The following is a 14,254-nucleotide window of genomic DNA, read 5'->3' on the forward strand; positions in this document are numbered from 1 at the left end:
CTATCTATCTATCTATCTATCTATCTCGGGTGCCCTGATGTTCCAAACTTCCTTAACTTCTGAACAAAATCCAGGAAAAAAATTCCTTCTGTCACATCTCATGCTTATATAAAAAAATAAATTCTGGAATGTGGCAAGATGCCTTTGCACTTGTGCAATTCTCACTGGTTCTCCGAACTGATTTAACTATATAGTCATATTTCTCTGAGCAGACTTCAGCACACTGGATGTCCAAGAAACTAAAACTGACATCATTTTTATATTTTAAAGATATGATTGATTGTGTCAACTGCCCAGAAGATCAGTATCCAAATAAGGGGAGGAATCAATGCCTTCCCAAAGGTTTCAACTTCCTGTCTTATGATGAACCATTGAGCATTGGTTTGGTTGTTTTGGCTCTGTCTCTTTCTCTGATGACAGCATTGGTGCTTGGAATCTTCATTCGACATCGGAACACTCCCATCGTCAAAGCCAACAACAGGAACCTCACCTATTTTCTGCTCATCTCTCTCCTGCTCTGCTTCCTCTGCTCATTGTTATTCATTGGCCCGCCTCAAATGTTCATCTGCCATCTGCGGCAAACTGTTTTTAGTATCATTTTCTCAGTGGCTGTTTCTTGTGTCTTGGCAAAAACCATCACTGTGGTTCTGGCTTTCTTGGCCACAAAGCCAGGATCTACGATGAGGAAATGGGTGGGGAAAAGACTTGCAAACTCCATTGTTCTTTGCTGCTCCTTCATTCAAGCAAGTATTTGCATGTTATGGCTATGTACTGACCCTCCCTTCCCAGACTTGGACACGCACTCTCTGCCTGAAGAAATCATTGTGCAATGCAATGAAGGATCAACCAACATGTTCTACTATGTTCTGGGGTACCTGGGATTTCTGTCCCTTGTCAGCTTCATTGTGGCTTTCTTTGCTCGCAAATTGCCAGACACTTTTAATGAAGCCAAGTTTATCACTTTCAGCATGTTAGTGTTTTGCAGTGTGTGGCTGTCTTTTGTTCCTACTTATCTCAGCACCAAAGGGAAATATATGGTTGCTGTGGAAATCTTCTCCATCTTGGCCTCTGGTGCTGGATTATTGGGTTGTATTTTTTCTCCCAAATGCTATATACTTGTTCTCTACCCTGAACTGAACAATAAGGAGAAACTCATAAGGAGAAATAAATAAAAGTATTATGGTTCCATCCTAATCCTGTTTTCTTAGATGTAGACATTATTGATCGCATCCTTTACTTTTCTTTTCTTCACATTAAAGTTTATCTAGGACTGCAACCACATTATTGGCAATTTCTCCTATGATATTGTAATGAGATATGATTAATCTGAAATTTCTGTCCACTCTGTTTCTCTTGATACATAGCATGCATGTGACATATCATGCTTCTAATTTTGTCCCTGATTTTTCTGATTTACCCACTGAACCTTTTTCATATCATTTCTTCCCCCCATTCCTTCTTCTGCACTGCACATTCTGCTGTTCTCTTGCTATTCCATTCTGATCTTTCTTTCTTTTCTACCATAGGATAGTTTATCCCCCATTCCCTCTATTAGGGTTAAAATGAAACATTTTGTGTGTTTCTTTTTGCATTCAATTTGTTCCTTGTCTTTCAGGGTTTTTTTTCTTTAGTGTTTGTGAGTATTCTAAATACAATTTAGTTAGTAGTAGATTAGTTGGTTTAGTTGATATATCTACAAGTTGGCTGCCTGTGAACACAGTTTGCAGAGAAAAGTAAAATCTAACTAAAGGTTTAACTTAAATTCTTGCATTTTTTGAAACATTCAAAGTGTTACATATTTTATCATTACAAAACTCCCTTAAATACAAGGTTCTTGGTGTGAACTCCAGGGCAAACCACTGTAATGTCCTTGTTCTGGTCCATCGACAACTTGAATCTTGACATTTTCCAGGGAGGACACACAAGTCATGGCAACATAGAGTTGTCCATGGCAGAAGACAAGTGTTGGCAGATAGATGCCAATTTCGTTGGCCTGGCTGCAACATGCGCCATGCCAGGACCCCATCCATCCTCACCATGAAAGTGCAGCACGGGGTAAACCAAAGGGTCATTGTGACTGTCCATATAGGAGATCTTGCAGCACTGCCCACCTTTAGGGTATACTATCAGACAATAATCAGCCAGAGGAAAGCCATGTGAGATAACAAACACAGCAGCAATTTCATAGCCCTGGGGAATGTTATAGTGTCCAGAGTGAGCCATGGTGGCTACAGCAAGGTGTGGTGCAGTGAGCTGTTCTCTGATTGCTCGAGGTGAGCCGTAGTGGCCTCATCGGTGGAAAGGATGTACAGCTGGCTGTAGCTTGGAGTCTCATCCAACTGCAAAGTGCCCATCAGATGGTAAACTGAGCCTGGAACACGAATGGACCGGGACCTTGCAGCTGTGCCATCTTGGGTGGTACGTCGAAGGAAGCAAAGCCTGGCTCACTGTTGGACTTGAGAATGTCCTTCAGGAATGTCCTTCAGGAATTGCCTGCCAAGAGCGAAACCATCGGTGACAATGTTGCAGATGAAGTCCAGAACCATGAGCGGTGGTAGTGATTATAAGGATGTACGAAAGTCCCTTACCTGAGCCGAAACTTGCTTCGCGGTGGGGAGAAGGCGCTCCGTCCCTCCCCCCGAAATTGTGGCCAGGGAGGAGGCACCCTGTCCCTCCCCCCTGAAATTCTATCCGGGGGGGAAGCACCCCATCCCTCCCCCCTGAAATTCTGGCCAGGGGGGAGGCACCCTGTCCCTCCCGCTGCGAATCCTGTTCTGCTGGGACTGCAAATGGCGGCGGCCATAGCCGCCGCTGTTTGCGACCCTGCAGTCAGCCGTGATAGGCTACATAAATGTTTACATAGCCTATCACGGCTGAGTGGGAAAAACAACAACAACACGCGTACGCAAATGGCGGCACCCATTGGCGCCACCATTTGCGTTCCTTATTTTGGCACGTCTAGTCTACGTAAACATTTACGTATTTATGTAAACAAATGGCATCTGCTACGCTATTTGTGTTCCCCTTATTTTCGCCGTCTTAGTCTACGTAAATGTTTACGTATACTAAGATGTGCCAAAATAAGGAACTCAAATGGCGGCACCCATGGCAGCCTCCATTTGCGTACGCGTGTTTGTTTGTTTGTTTAAATCAGCCATGATAGGCTATGTAAACATTTACGTAGCCTATCACGTTTTTTGTTTTTTTTAACTGGATATGGCGGCAGCTGGTCAGAAGACTGGCCGCCGCCGCCGCCAGGAAGATCTGCCCAAGATAAGTCCCATCCCGGGGGGGGCAGGGGGGTGGTGGGCCATTCCACCACTGATTTTGGGGGGCCAAATGTGCTGGCATTCGGCCTCCCCGAGATCCGTGGCAGAACTTTCGTACATACCTACTTTTTTCAAACAGCTGTGAAAAGGTTGAGAAACTCCCCCCCCCCCCTGGAAAATGAAGGGGAAGCCTGCAGTACCATCAGGATGAAATCTTAGATGAACAGCTGCCTTTGTGGACGATGCAAAGGGGCTCAAAACTAAGGTCTGTCGCCAGAGATAAATACCTACTGAAATGCTGTTTTGAAACTCTTAATTAATTCAGAGAATTTAAGGAGGGTGTGCTCCAATCTTAGATTGTATTTGGAAACTTAAGCCAACAGCAAGCACCACTTGCACAGCAAAAAGCGAATGTATGGCAGTTGTATAAATCTAACCTGAATTAAAAGCAAGGAGTTGCAGACTTTTACAAAGTGAATATAACTCAAGAGTTTCTTTCACAAGAAGGAAAAAATAAAGAATACTAAGACTGTTTGCATTTTGAATAAGTATTACAATCTAATTAACTTTCTATTTCTTGAAATCATTGTTTGAAGGTTTTAATGTTTGAATGTATATGGCTGAAAGCTATGTTTTTGCCCAGTTCCCTTGATCTTCTGCATGAGCTTGAGAAAACGAAGCCAAAATAAACAAATCTTTGGCAGAAAGCCTGGAATAGGCTGGAACAATAACAATAACAACTGAATAAAGAAGGAGTATTGCTGACACCTTTTGGATGCTAAAAGACCAGCAGCTTATGAAAAATATTTCTTCTTTTGATGTGTTTTTTAAATTTATTTATTTATTTATTTATCTCCTTTTCTCCTTTTGATAGAGATCTCTTTTGGCATGGGAGGATCAACAGCTTACTGGATATCCAGACAGACTAATTTATAAAGGAAATAATGTAGAAGATAATTGAATGATTGCTATGAATTTGGATAAACCAGCGAAGGATATCAGAATAACGTGTAGCAGAGTGGGAGATGCCTACAGAACAATCAAGTAGAAATATGAAATCCAGGAAAGGCTCTCTAAAGGAAAGACTGACGGGAGCTATGAAATTATCGGTGAAAGCAACATCTATAAGCAAGGAAGAGGTACCTGAGCAGAAGCAAGATATACAAAAGATGGCCTTGGATGAACAAACACAGAATATTATAGATGCTATAAGCAAAAGGATGGAGGCTTTTGAACTATGCATAGAACGAAGGATGGGCAGTTTTGAACAACAGATAGAACTAAAGATGGGTACGTCTGAACAACGTATAGAAAAATGGATGGAAAGGCAAGTATTGGAAGTAAAGGAGGAGATTTTCTCGAAGGAAGTAAGAATTGTTACACATAGGGATGGCGGAGAATTTCTCCCCGAATCTTCGGGGGGCCGAGCGCCAACGTGTTCGGCCCCCCGAACAAGTTTCGGGGAGAAATCCTCCGCCCCCCGCCCCCCGCCCCCCCCCGGGACGGGACTTACCTTCCCTGAATGTCCCTCCCGGCGGCGGGTCCGGCCGGCGGTTCGTCCGGTGTTCGAGCGGGGCGGGAGCGGCAGCCGGTCTTTCGACCGGCTGCCACCCCCGCCATTGCAATGAAAGAAAAAAAAACCACGTCCCCTGATAGGCTACGTGACGATTCACGTAGCCTATCACGGCAATCTTTGCAAAGTCAGCCGTGATAGGCTACGTGAATCGTCACGTAGCCTATCACAGGTGACTTAAAAAAAAAAAAAAAGTGTGTACGGATAATGGCGGCCCCCATAGGGAGCCACCATTCCCCTTCCTTATTTGGTCGCTGTAGTCTACGTCAATGTTTACACAGACTACGGCGAAAATAAGGGCAACGCTATTTGCGTTGCCCTTATTTTCGCCGTAGTCTACGTAAACATTGACGTAGACTACAGCAACTAAATAAGGAACGCGAATGGCGGCTCCCTATGGGGGCCGCCATTCGCGTACGCGCTTTTTTTTTTTTTTTTTTTAAAGTCACCCGTGATAGGCTACGTGACGATTCACGTAGCCTATCACGGCTGACTTTCCAGATCTAGCCGTGATAGGCTACGTGAATCGTCACGTAGCCTATCAGGGGATGTGTTTTGTTTTGTTTTTTTACTTTTGAGTTCGCGGCCGGGCGAGGCGGGAAGCCTCCTCCCCGGCCTGAATTTCGGCCGGGCGAGGCGGGAAGCCTCCCCCCCCGGCCTGAACTTCGCGGGGGGAGCAGCGAAGCGCTCCCCCCCACCGCGAAAAAGCTTCGGCGAAAGGTAAGGGACTTTCGTCCACCCCTAGTTACACGAAGGAAGAATTGTAGGGATGTTGGAGAATTTCTCCACGAATCTCCGGGAGGCCAAATGCCAATGCATTCGGCCCCCCGAAATTGGTGGAGAAATGGTCCACCCCCCCGCCCCCCCCGGGATGGGACTTACCTTCGGCGAATGTTCCTGGCGGCGGCAGCTCCCAGCGGTGGTTCGGCGGCGGCTGCGGCCGGTCTTCCGACCGGCTGCTGCCGCCACCATTTCCAAGTAAAAAACAAAACGAAACAACAAATGTGATAGGCTACGTAAAGATTTACGGAGCCTATCATGACTAGATTTTCAAAAAACACCATGATAGGCTACGTAAATGTTTACGTAGCCTATCACAGCTGACTTTGGGGGGAAAAAAAAGCACGTACGCAAATGGCGGCACCCATGGGCGCCGCCATTTGCATTCCTTATTTTGGCTCGGGTAGTCTACATAAATATTTACGTAGACTATGGCAAAAATAAGGGCAACGCTACTTGCGTTGCCCTTATTTTCGCCGTAGTCTACGTAGATATTTACGTAGACTACCCGGGCCAAAATAAGGAACGCAAATGGTGGTGCCCGTGGGCACCGCCATTTGCGTACACGCTTTTTTTTTTTCAAAGTCAGCCATGATAGGCTACATAAAGATTTACGTAGCCTGTCACGGCTGACTGCAGGTCAGGGATGCAAACAGCGGTGGCTATGGCCGCTCCCATTTGCGTCTCAGCAGGAGAAGAACTTTCACGGCCGGAGAGGCGGGGCGCTCTCCCCCGGCCAGAATTTTGACAGGGAGGGATGGGGTGCCTCCCCCCTGGCCAGAATTTTGGCAAGGAGGGACAGGGCACCTCCCCCCCGCCCAGAATGTCAGGGGGAGGGACGGAGCACCTCCCCCCCACCGCGAAGCAAGCTGCGGGACCAGGTAAGTGACTTTCATCCATCCCTAAAATTGAGACAAGAATTTAAGAAATTAGATGATGCATTAAATCAAAGAACAGAAGAATTTAAAATAATGACAGAGTGGAAGTACTGGAAAATAATGCAGAAATTGTAACTACGGAGTTAGAACATGAGCAGGATGCCTTAGCTTAGCTTGAGCTTAAAGACAAGGAATGCTCATTATGTTTTAGAGGGGTCGTGGAAAGTTATGGCAGTGCAGAACTTGACCTCAGAACAGAATTGGTAAAGACTATAGCAGCCTTTTTGAGTAAAGAAGAGAAAACCATGGAAATGGAAATAGATCAAGCTTACAGACTGAATTCAACATATGCAAAAACAAAAGGTCTACCCAGAGATATTATTGTCCATTTTGTAAAAAAAAACTACAGGAGATTCAATTCTCCAGAAACACTATAAAACTAAATTGAAGATGGTGGGCAAAGAGATTATCATCATGAAAGAAATTCCTGGAAGATTTCTGAGAAAAAGGAGAGATTATACATTTTTAACAACAATCCTGAAACAGAAAAAGATCATGTTTAGATGGGAATTCCCAGAAGGTGTGGTCTTCTCTTACATTAGAAAAGGGGAGATACTGGAAAGATGGAAAACAGCATATATAACATTAATACCTAAAGAAGGACAGGATTTAACCTCGACAAAAAACTACAGACCAATCTCATTATTAAACAATGATTATAAGATATTTGCAACAATTTTACCAGAAAGACTCAAGAAAATATTGCAGGAGTTTGTATATGAGGACCAAAGTGGTTTCTTACCAAGGAGACAGATGAGGGATAATGTAAGAACAGTCTTGAATGTGGTGGAATATTTGGAAAAACATCCAGAAAAACAAGCACCTCTGATCTTTTTAGATGCAGAGAAAGCATTTGATAATCTCAATTGGAAATTTTTAATTAAGACTTTAGAAGAACTGGACATTGGAGAAAACTTTATAAGATCAGTGAAATCAGTATATACTGATCAAAAGGCTCAAATAATTATAAATGGGGATCTGACTAATCCTTGTGAGATACAAAGAGGAACAAGACGAGGCTGACCATTGTCACCACTATTGTTTATATTGGTTCTAGAATTATTGAACAAAGATATAAGACAAGATGATCGAATTACAGGAATAAAGATTAAAAAGGAGAAATATAAGCTGAGGGCTTTTGAAGATTACTTGGTGTTTATGTTAGAAGAACCTTTAAAGGGAATTGAAATTTTAATGAAAAAATTAAAAGAATTTGGAGGAGTGGCAGGGTTCAAAGGTAATAAACAGAAAACAATTTTTTTAACAAAGAATATGAATGTTCAAGGAAAAAAAGCTGATGGATAAGGCTGGCTTCCAAATTGAAAATAGAATAAAATATTTGGGAGTCCTTTTGACAAATTTGAATTGTATGCATTTTCAGAATAACTGTGTTAAAGTGTGGAATGAAATTGAAGAAGACCTATTAAAATGGGAAAAAATTACAACTATCACTTTTGGGAAGAATTGCAACAATTAAAATGAATGTATTAGCTAGAATGTTATTTTTGTTTCAAATGATACCTGTGATTACACTGGATTTACCTTTTAAGCAGTGGCAGGGAGATATAACCAAGTTTATATGGCAAGCACAAAAACCAATAGTTAAAATAAAAATGTTACAATATGCCAAGGAAAGAGGTGGCTTGGGACTACCAGATTTTAAAAACTAGTTTTCTGCCTGCTGCTTGATGTGGATGAAGGAATAGGTGACGTTGAAAAATAGAAGACTTTTAGAACTAGAAGGACATGAATTGAGATACGGGTGGCATGGTTAATTGTGGTACGATAAAACAAACATGAATGTAGATTTTAATAATCACTATATAAGAAGGGCTGTATTAAGAATTTGGAATAAATATAAATTAAGGTTCTATCAAAAAATACCATGTTGGATATCTTCACAAGAAGCAATGCATAGAAGAGAATTTGATAGTACGCATAAAAGGATAAGATATAATGATTTACTGGAACTGTCAAAAGGGGAATATAACTTAAAATCAAGGGAAAACTTATTGGAAGAAGGTCATGTATGTCAGTAGTTTTCATATGTGCAACTTAAAGATAGGGATGTACGAAATACTCACCTGGCTCTGCGCTGGGGCATCTGTGGTGGTGGGAGGTGTTCCGTCCCTCCCCTTGGAATCCTCCCCGGCCAGATCCACCCTGCAGAGGCTCACAGAGCTGCCGGCTGGGGCTGGCCACAGATGGAGTTCAGGCCAAGGCCGGGCTGCTGCAGCTACAAATGGCGGCCATCATAGCGGCCATCATTTATGTCCTTGCAAGTAGCCGTGATAGGCTACGTATGTATTTATGTAGTCTATCATGGCAAAGAGCAAGGACCCATATGGCAGCCACTATGCCATTTGCGCCTGTGCTTTGCCATGATAGGCTATGTAAGTTTTTTTTCTTTGTACATAGGGATGTCTTTAAGTAGGAATGTGACCTAGGGATGGACGAAAGTACCTTACCTGATCCCAACGCTTGCTTCGCGGTGGGGGGGAGGCTCTCCGTCCCTCCCCCTGAAATTCTGGCCGAGGGGGAGGTGCCCCATCCCTCCCCACCGAAATTCTGGCCGGGGGGGAGGGGCCCCGTCTCCCTGGCCACGAAAACTCATCGTCTGCCGGGACGCAAATGGCGGCGGCCGTAGCCGCCGCCGTTTCCGTCCCTGGCCTGCAGTCAGCCGTGATAGGCTACGTAAACGTTTACTTAGCCTATCACGGCTGACTTTGAAAAAAAAAAAAGCGCGTACACAAATGGCAGCGCCCATGGGTGCCGCCATTTGCATTCCTTATTTTGGCATGGGTAGTCTACGTAAATATTTACGTAGACTACCCGTGCCAAAATGAGGAACGCAAATGGTGGCGCCCATGGGCGCCGCCATTTGCGTACACGCTTTTTTTTTTCTCCGAATTCAGCTGTGATAGGCTACGTAAACTTTTACATAGCCTATCACGGTGTTTTTTTTAAAATCTAGCCATGACAGGCTATGTAAATCTTTATGTAGCCTATCACGTTTGTTGTTGTTGTTGTTGTTTTACTTGGAAATGGCAGTGGCGGCAGCCGGTCGGAAGACCGGCCGCCGCCGCACCGCCGTCGGGACCCGCCACCGCGAGGGACATTCGCACGAGGTAAGTCCCATCCTGGGGAGTGGCGGGGGGATGGAGGATCATTTCTCCACCAGTTTCGGGGGGCCGAATGCATTGGCATTCGGCCTCCTGGAGATTTGTGGAGAAATTCTCTGACATCCCTAGGAATGTCAGAGAATTCTGCCACGGATTCCAGTGAGTGCTCCATCCCTCCCACCGAAATTCTCTCCGGCCAGTAAGTTCCATCCCGGGGTGATTCCGTGGGGTGGCGGGGGGTGGGAGGCCATTCTGCCATGGATTCTGGGGTCCAGATTCTAAAGAATCCACCCCCCCGGAATCCATGGCAGAACAGCCTCCTGCCCCCCGCCACCCTACGGAATCCCCGCAGGATGGAACTTACCTGGGGTGGATGCGGTGGCGGCTCCAGCTGGTCTCCCGGCCAGCCACGGCTGGGCTGCTGCAGCCACCATTTGCGTTCTTGCAGCCATGATAGGCTACGTAAGTATCTACGTAGCCTATCACGGCAAAAGGAAGGGACGCAAATGGCCATTTTTTTTTTTTTTGCCGTAATAGCCTACATAAATATTTACGTAGGCTAAAATGGCAAAAAAAAAAGGGAATGCAAATGACAGCCGCCGTAGCCACCACCATTTGCATTCGCTGTTTTGTTTTTGCCGTGATAGGCTACATCAATACTTATGTATCAATACTTATCACGGCAAAATACAGGGACGCAAATGGCGGTGGCTACGGCAGCCACCATTTGCGTCCCTGCAGGCTGCCCAATGGCTGGATGTCCAGCTGTGGGCAGCCCCGGCCGGTGGCTCTGTGGAATCTCCGCAGAGCGGAACTGGCCAGAGAGAATTTCAGGGGGAGGGACGGAGCGCCTCCCCCCCACCGCAAATGTCACCCTTCAAAAAGGTCACGATGAATGCAGGCTTTCCCAGGTGGTCATGGCAGCATTTAGAAGGGGATGCAAAGCTTCTTCTTGAGGGTCTGGACAGGTAGAATTAGTGCAGTGGCAAGAGGCATGCTAAGACTCACCGTTTGCCTCCCAGTAACTGTTAGCAGTAAACATTTAACGTCTAGGCATGTTCATAATGAGTGGAATATGCAAAGGTTATTTTATTAAATTTAACAGCTAGAGACTTCCTTTCTGAGCAATAACTAAACTTTGACTGGGATACTTTTAACTATAGGTGTCTCTTAATCCCTTCATGATTTGTTTACAGGCCATTTGTTGCTGGAATATCATTGTACTTTGGCCTGCACCTCTGCCTATCAAGGTGTGCGGATACTTTTTTGTCTTCCTTTTTCATTTTGTTCCAATTTGCAATTGATTATGTTGGTTTAATTATACTTGACTATTTTGATAATAAAAATAAAACGTTATAATACATTGTCACAGGAAATAGCATAATTCTTTTTTTTTTAAGCTTTATGGACATAAATAAACTCCCAACTTTGAATTATAGTGAAAACTGTTGTTATTAATGGATCTGAGAGCCAGTGTAGTGTAGTGGTGAGAGTGACGGACTGGGAGCCGGGAGATCCTGGTTCTAGTCCCCACTTGGCCATGGAAGCTCACTGGGTGACTTTGGGCCAGTCACAGACTCTCAGCCCAACCTACCTCACAGGGTTGTTGTTGTGAGGATACAACGGTGAGGAGTAGGAGAATGTAAGCCGCCTTGAGTTCCTTGCGAGAGGGAGAAAGGCGGGGTATAAATGCAATAAATAAATAAATAAATAAATAAAAATCTGCAGGTCAGAGGTCCAGTGAAGTGTGTATCATGAGAATCGGTCAATGGGAAGGCAGTCAGAACGGGATGACCAACTAACTCCTGACTGTGTGTGTGTGTGTGTGTGTGTGTGTGTGAATGAATGAATGAATGAATGGTATAAGTTGTCTCCTCATTTGGTTTAAGATGGTCTCTCTAAAGTGGTCTATATAAAAGTGCACTGTTTTAGGAGTTCCTTGGTGGACTGCATATGTTCTATCCTAATTCTGGAAAAGAGGATGGCAATGGCCATGAAGGCTGGCCATGATGGGAGCTGTAGGCCAACACATCTGGAAGGCACCAGGTTGGGGAAGGCTGCTCTAGTAAAGACGTAGGTGGTCCTAAGTCGTCCATCATTGGTTTCCCACAACCCCAAAGTCACCTCTGCATCTCATATTCTCTGCCCTGTCCACATGGTTCATCTGCTTTGGGACAATGAGAATTTTACTTGCACTTCCTGTTTCCTTAGGGAGGATGCGGTGTTAAGGCCTGCGAGCCTTAAGTCACAGTTTCCCAACTTTTTCATGCTTGGTTGAAAGCTGTATAGCCGTAACTTTTTTTCTTTTCTATTCTTTTTTTATGAACTTTTTTTATGTCAGCATCCAATAGAACATCAAAGCCAGGGTTAGTAATCCAAACCCATTTTGAGATCAGGAAATGAGCCCCAGACGTTATGACTGGGGACCAGTCTTTGACCAACCACCTGATATGAACTTAAACTTTCCAGTAGCCAGTGTTATAAGGAGATAACAGCTTCTAAAGAGTGCCTCATGAGAAGGAACCAGAGTGCCCTTCGTGTCTGTGTTTCGCGACTGCTTGAATCATTGTTATGCTGGAATTAGGAGGACCTAGCGAATCAGCTTGCTTCTATGGCATGTGCCACCTTTATCCCCTCAACATTTTATTTTCACAACAACCCTTTGTGGTAGGACAGAGTGAGAATATCTGACTGGCCTGAAGTTATCCAGTGAGCTCCTCCTCCTCCTCCTCACCTTCAGGGGAATGTAAACCAAATACTTTGTTCTATGGCATGTGAGACCTTTACTGTAACAGCTCTTTGTCCTCACAGAAACTCCATGGGACTGGTTAGGTGGAGAGTGTATCAGTCACTTTTGGCTGAGAGTCTATCAGTGACTTCTTTACAGGAGCATGGTCAAATTGCCTGCAGAGCGAATATGCATGCACTACCTTGAAATCCAGCGTGAAGACCTCAGTTAGACAATTGTAATTGGCCATCTTGCGACATAGCGTCATTACATTCACTCCATGGTCCCATGGAAGTTCTGAAGAGGGGTTTGACTCACCTTCACCTTTCTTTTCCTGAAGCAGCCCTTGCATTAGAAGGTAAAAAGTAAAACAGAAATATATACATACATACATACATGAATGCTCTATCTTTTTGGTTGCTCTTTGTTTTGTTTTTCTGGTTAGGTTGTGCCAGTGGCCTTGTGTACTGACCATTGCTATCCAGGTTATGATAGCATCACCGATGCAATGAACATGAATTTTGAGCACACTCCAGGAGAGAGCGGAGGACAGGAAGGCCTGGCATGCTATGGTCCATGAGGTCACGAAGAGTCGAACACGACTGAATGACTGAACAACAACAACAACAAATCCAGGTTACAGCAAACGAAGGAAAGAAGGGGAGCCATTTTGTTGCTATGACTGTGCTCCATGCCCAGAATGGAAAATGTCAAGCCAGAAAGGTAGGGGACCTCATATTAAAAAAATAAAGATAAAAAATATTTTAGGAAAGCAGGCATAGGGTAAAACTCAAGTGGGACCTGAAATAAAATGTATCTTCCCTCCTAAAATGAGTGCTCCTGTTCAGGGCACCAGCAAGACATTTCATCCAAGCAGGGCATGCCAGCCCACCCCATCTCACCCCACCCTACCTGGTATTCCAAATTTCCACCTTTCACTCATTGGACTGTTTCTTCTAGTGTGAATCTAATGTTCTCTTTATTGTTTTATCATCACATTCTCTACAGTCCCAAAACAGAAGAATGTTGAGAAATTAATATTTCCCTCTCATTCTTTCCGTTCTGGGTTTCCTAGCCTCAGTACCAATATTATCATGTAGTTAGACAACCTTGCAAAGTCCAGGAATTTCCTGAAGGGTGTCTTAGGGTGCAATCTTATGCACTGCGCTTCAGTTTTTAGAAGCCTCCAAGAGCTGGTCTGATGACAGCAGGGCAGGAGGAGCACTCGAAGCTATCTTTTCCTCCCTGTCTTCCAATTCAGATTTTTTTTTCAGTAGATGGGCCTTTGAGCCCATCTAACATGGGCATTCCTTTTGGGAGGAACTGAGGTCGGAGTTCATATCTGGCCTCTCTGGTCTCCTCCCCTCCCCACCGACCAAAACGCCCCCCTGCCCCCCTCCAAGGTTACTTTTCCAAACTTGGAGAGCAGCCAGAACAGGTTTTGTTTTTGTTTTTTCTGTCCTGGCTGCAAGGAGACAGAGGATGGAAGCTGGATATCTGACTCCCCCTTCCAAGGTCATAGCAGTGTCTATGGCTTTGGAATGGGTAAATTGACTTATCCTATGGTGCCTGTGATGCTCTACCAGGGACAACAAGATTTCTCCCGTATTTTTCCTTCTTTCTTGCAAAACCCCTTTGTCTCTGTCTCTGCCTGCCTGCCTGCCCCCCCATGTAAAATATTATGTTAATGGAGTTCAGCTCACTTGCTTTCTTCTACAGTTGGCAGTTGCTAAGCTTGCTCTCTGATGCTACCTACTGCCTCCCAGCCCAGGTTAGAGATGTATGAGAATTTCTTTTTTTGCTTGCAAAAGATGTGAGCATGCACAATTCTAAGCTCTGAATGT

The 14,254-nt window shown here is 44.6% G+C and overlaps 1 protein-coding gene across 1 annotated transcript; it reads left to right on the top strand.

Moving 5' to 3' along the window:
• The first annotated feature begins 272 nt into the window (after window positions 1-272).
• LOC146342600 (vomeronasal type-2 receptor 26-like) lies at window positions 273-1,172 on the top strand. The gene has a single exon (XM_084808618.1). The coding sequence runs from the start codon at window positions 273-275 to the stop codon at window positions 1,170-1,172; it is 900 nt and encodes a 299-aa protein (XP_084664744.1).
• Window positions 1,173-14,254: the final 13,082 nt, after the last annotated feature.

This window comes from Heloderma suspectum, chromosome 6 (assembly GCF_057233095.1).
Source record: "Heloderma suspectum isolate Gila_16-S chromosome 6, 16-S_ref, whole genome shotgun sequence".
In the NCBI taxonomy this organism is placed as follows: domain Eukaryota; kingdom Metazoa; phylum Chordata; class Lepidosauria; order Squamata; family Helodermatidae; genus Heloderma; species Heloderma suspectum.

Bases quoted from the DNA above. Each gene is read 5' to 3' on its own strand.
- LOC146342600 (XM_084808618.1), top strand. From the start codon at position 273: ATGATTGATTGTGTCAACTGCCCAGAAGATCAGTATCCAAATAAGGGG.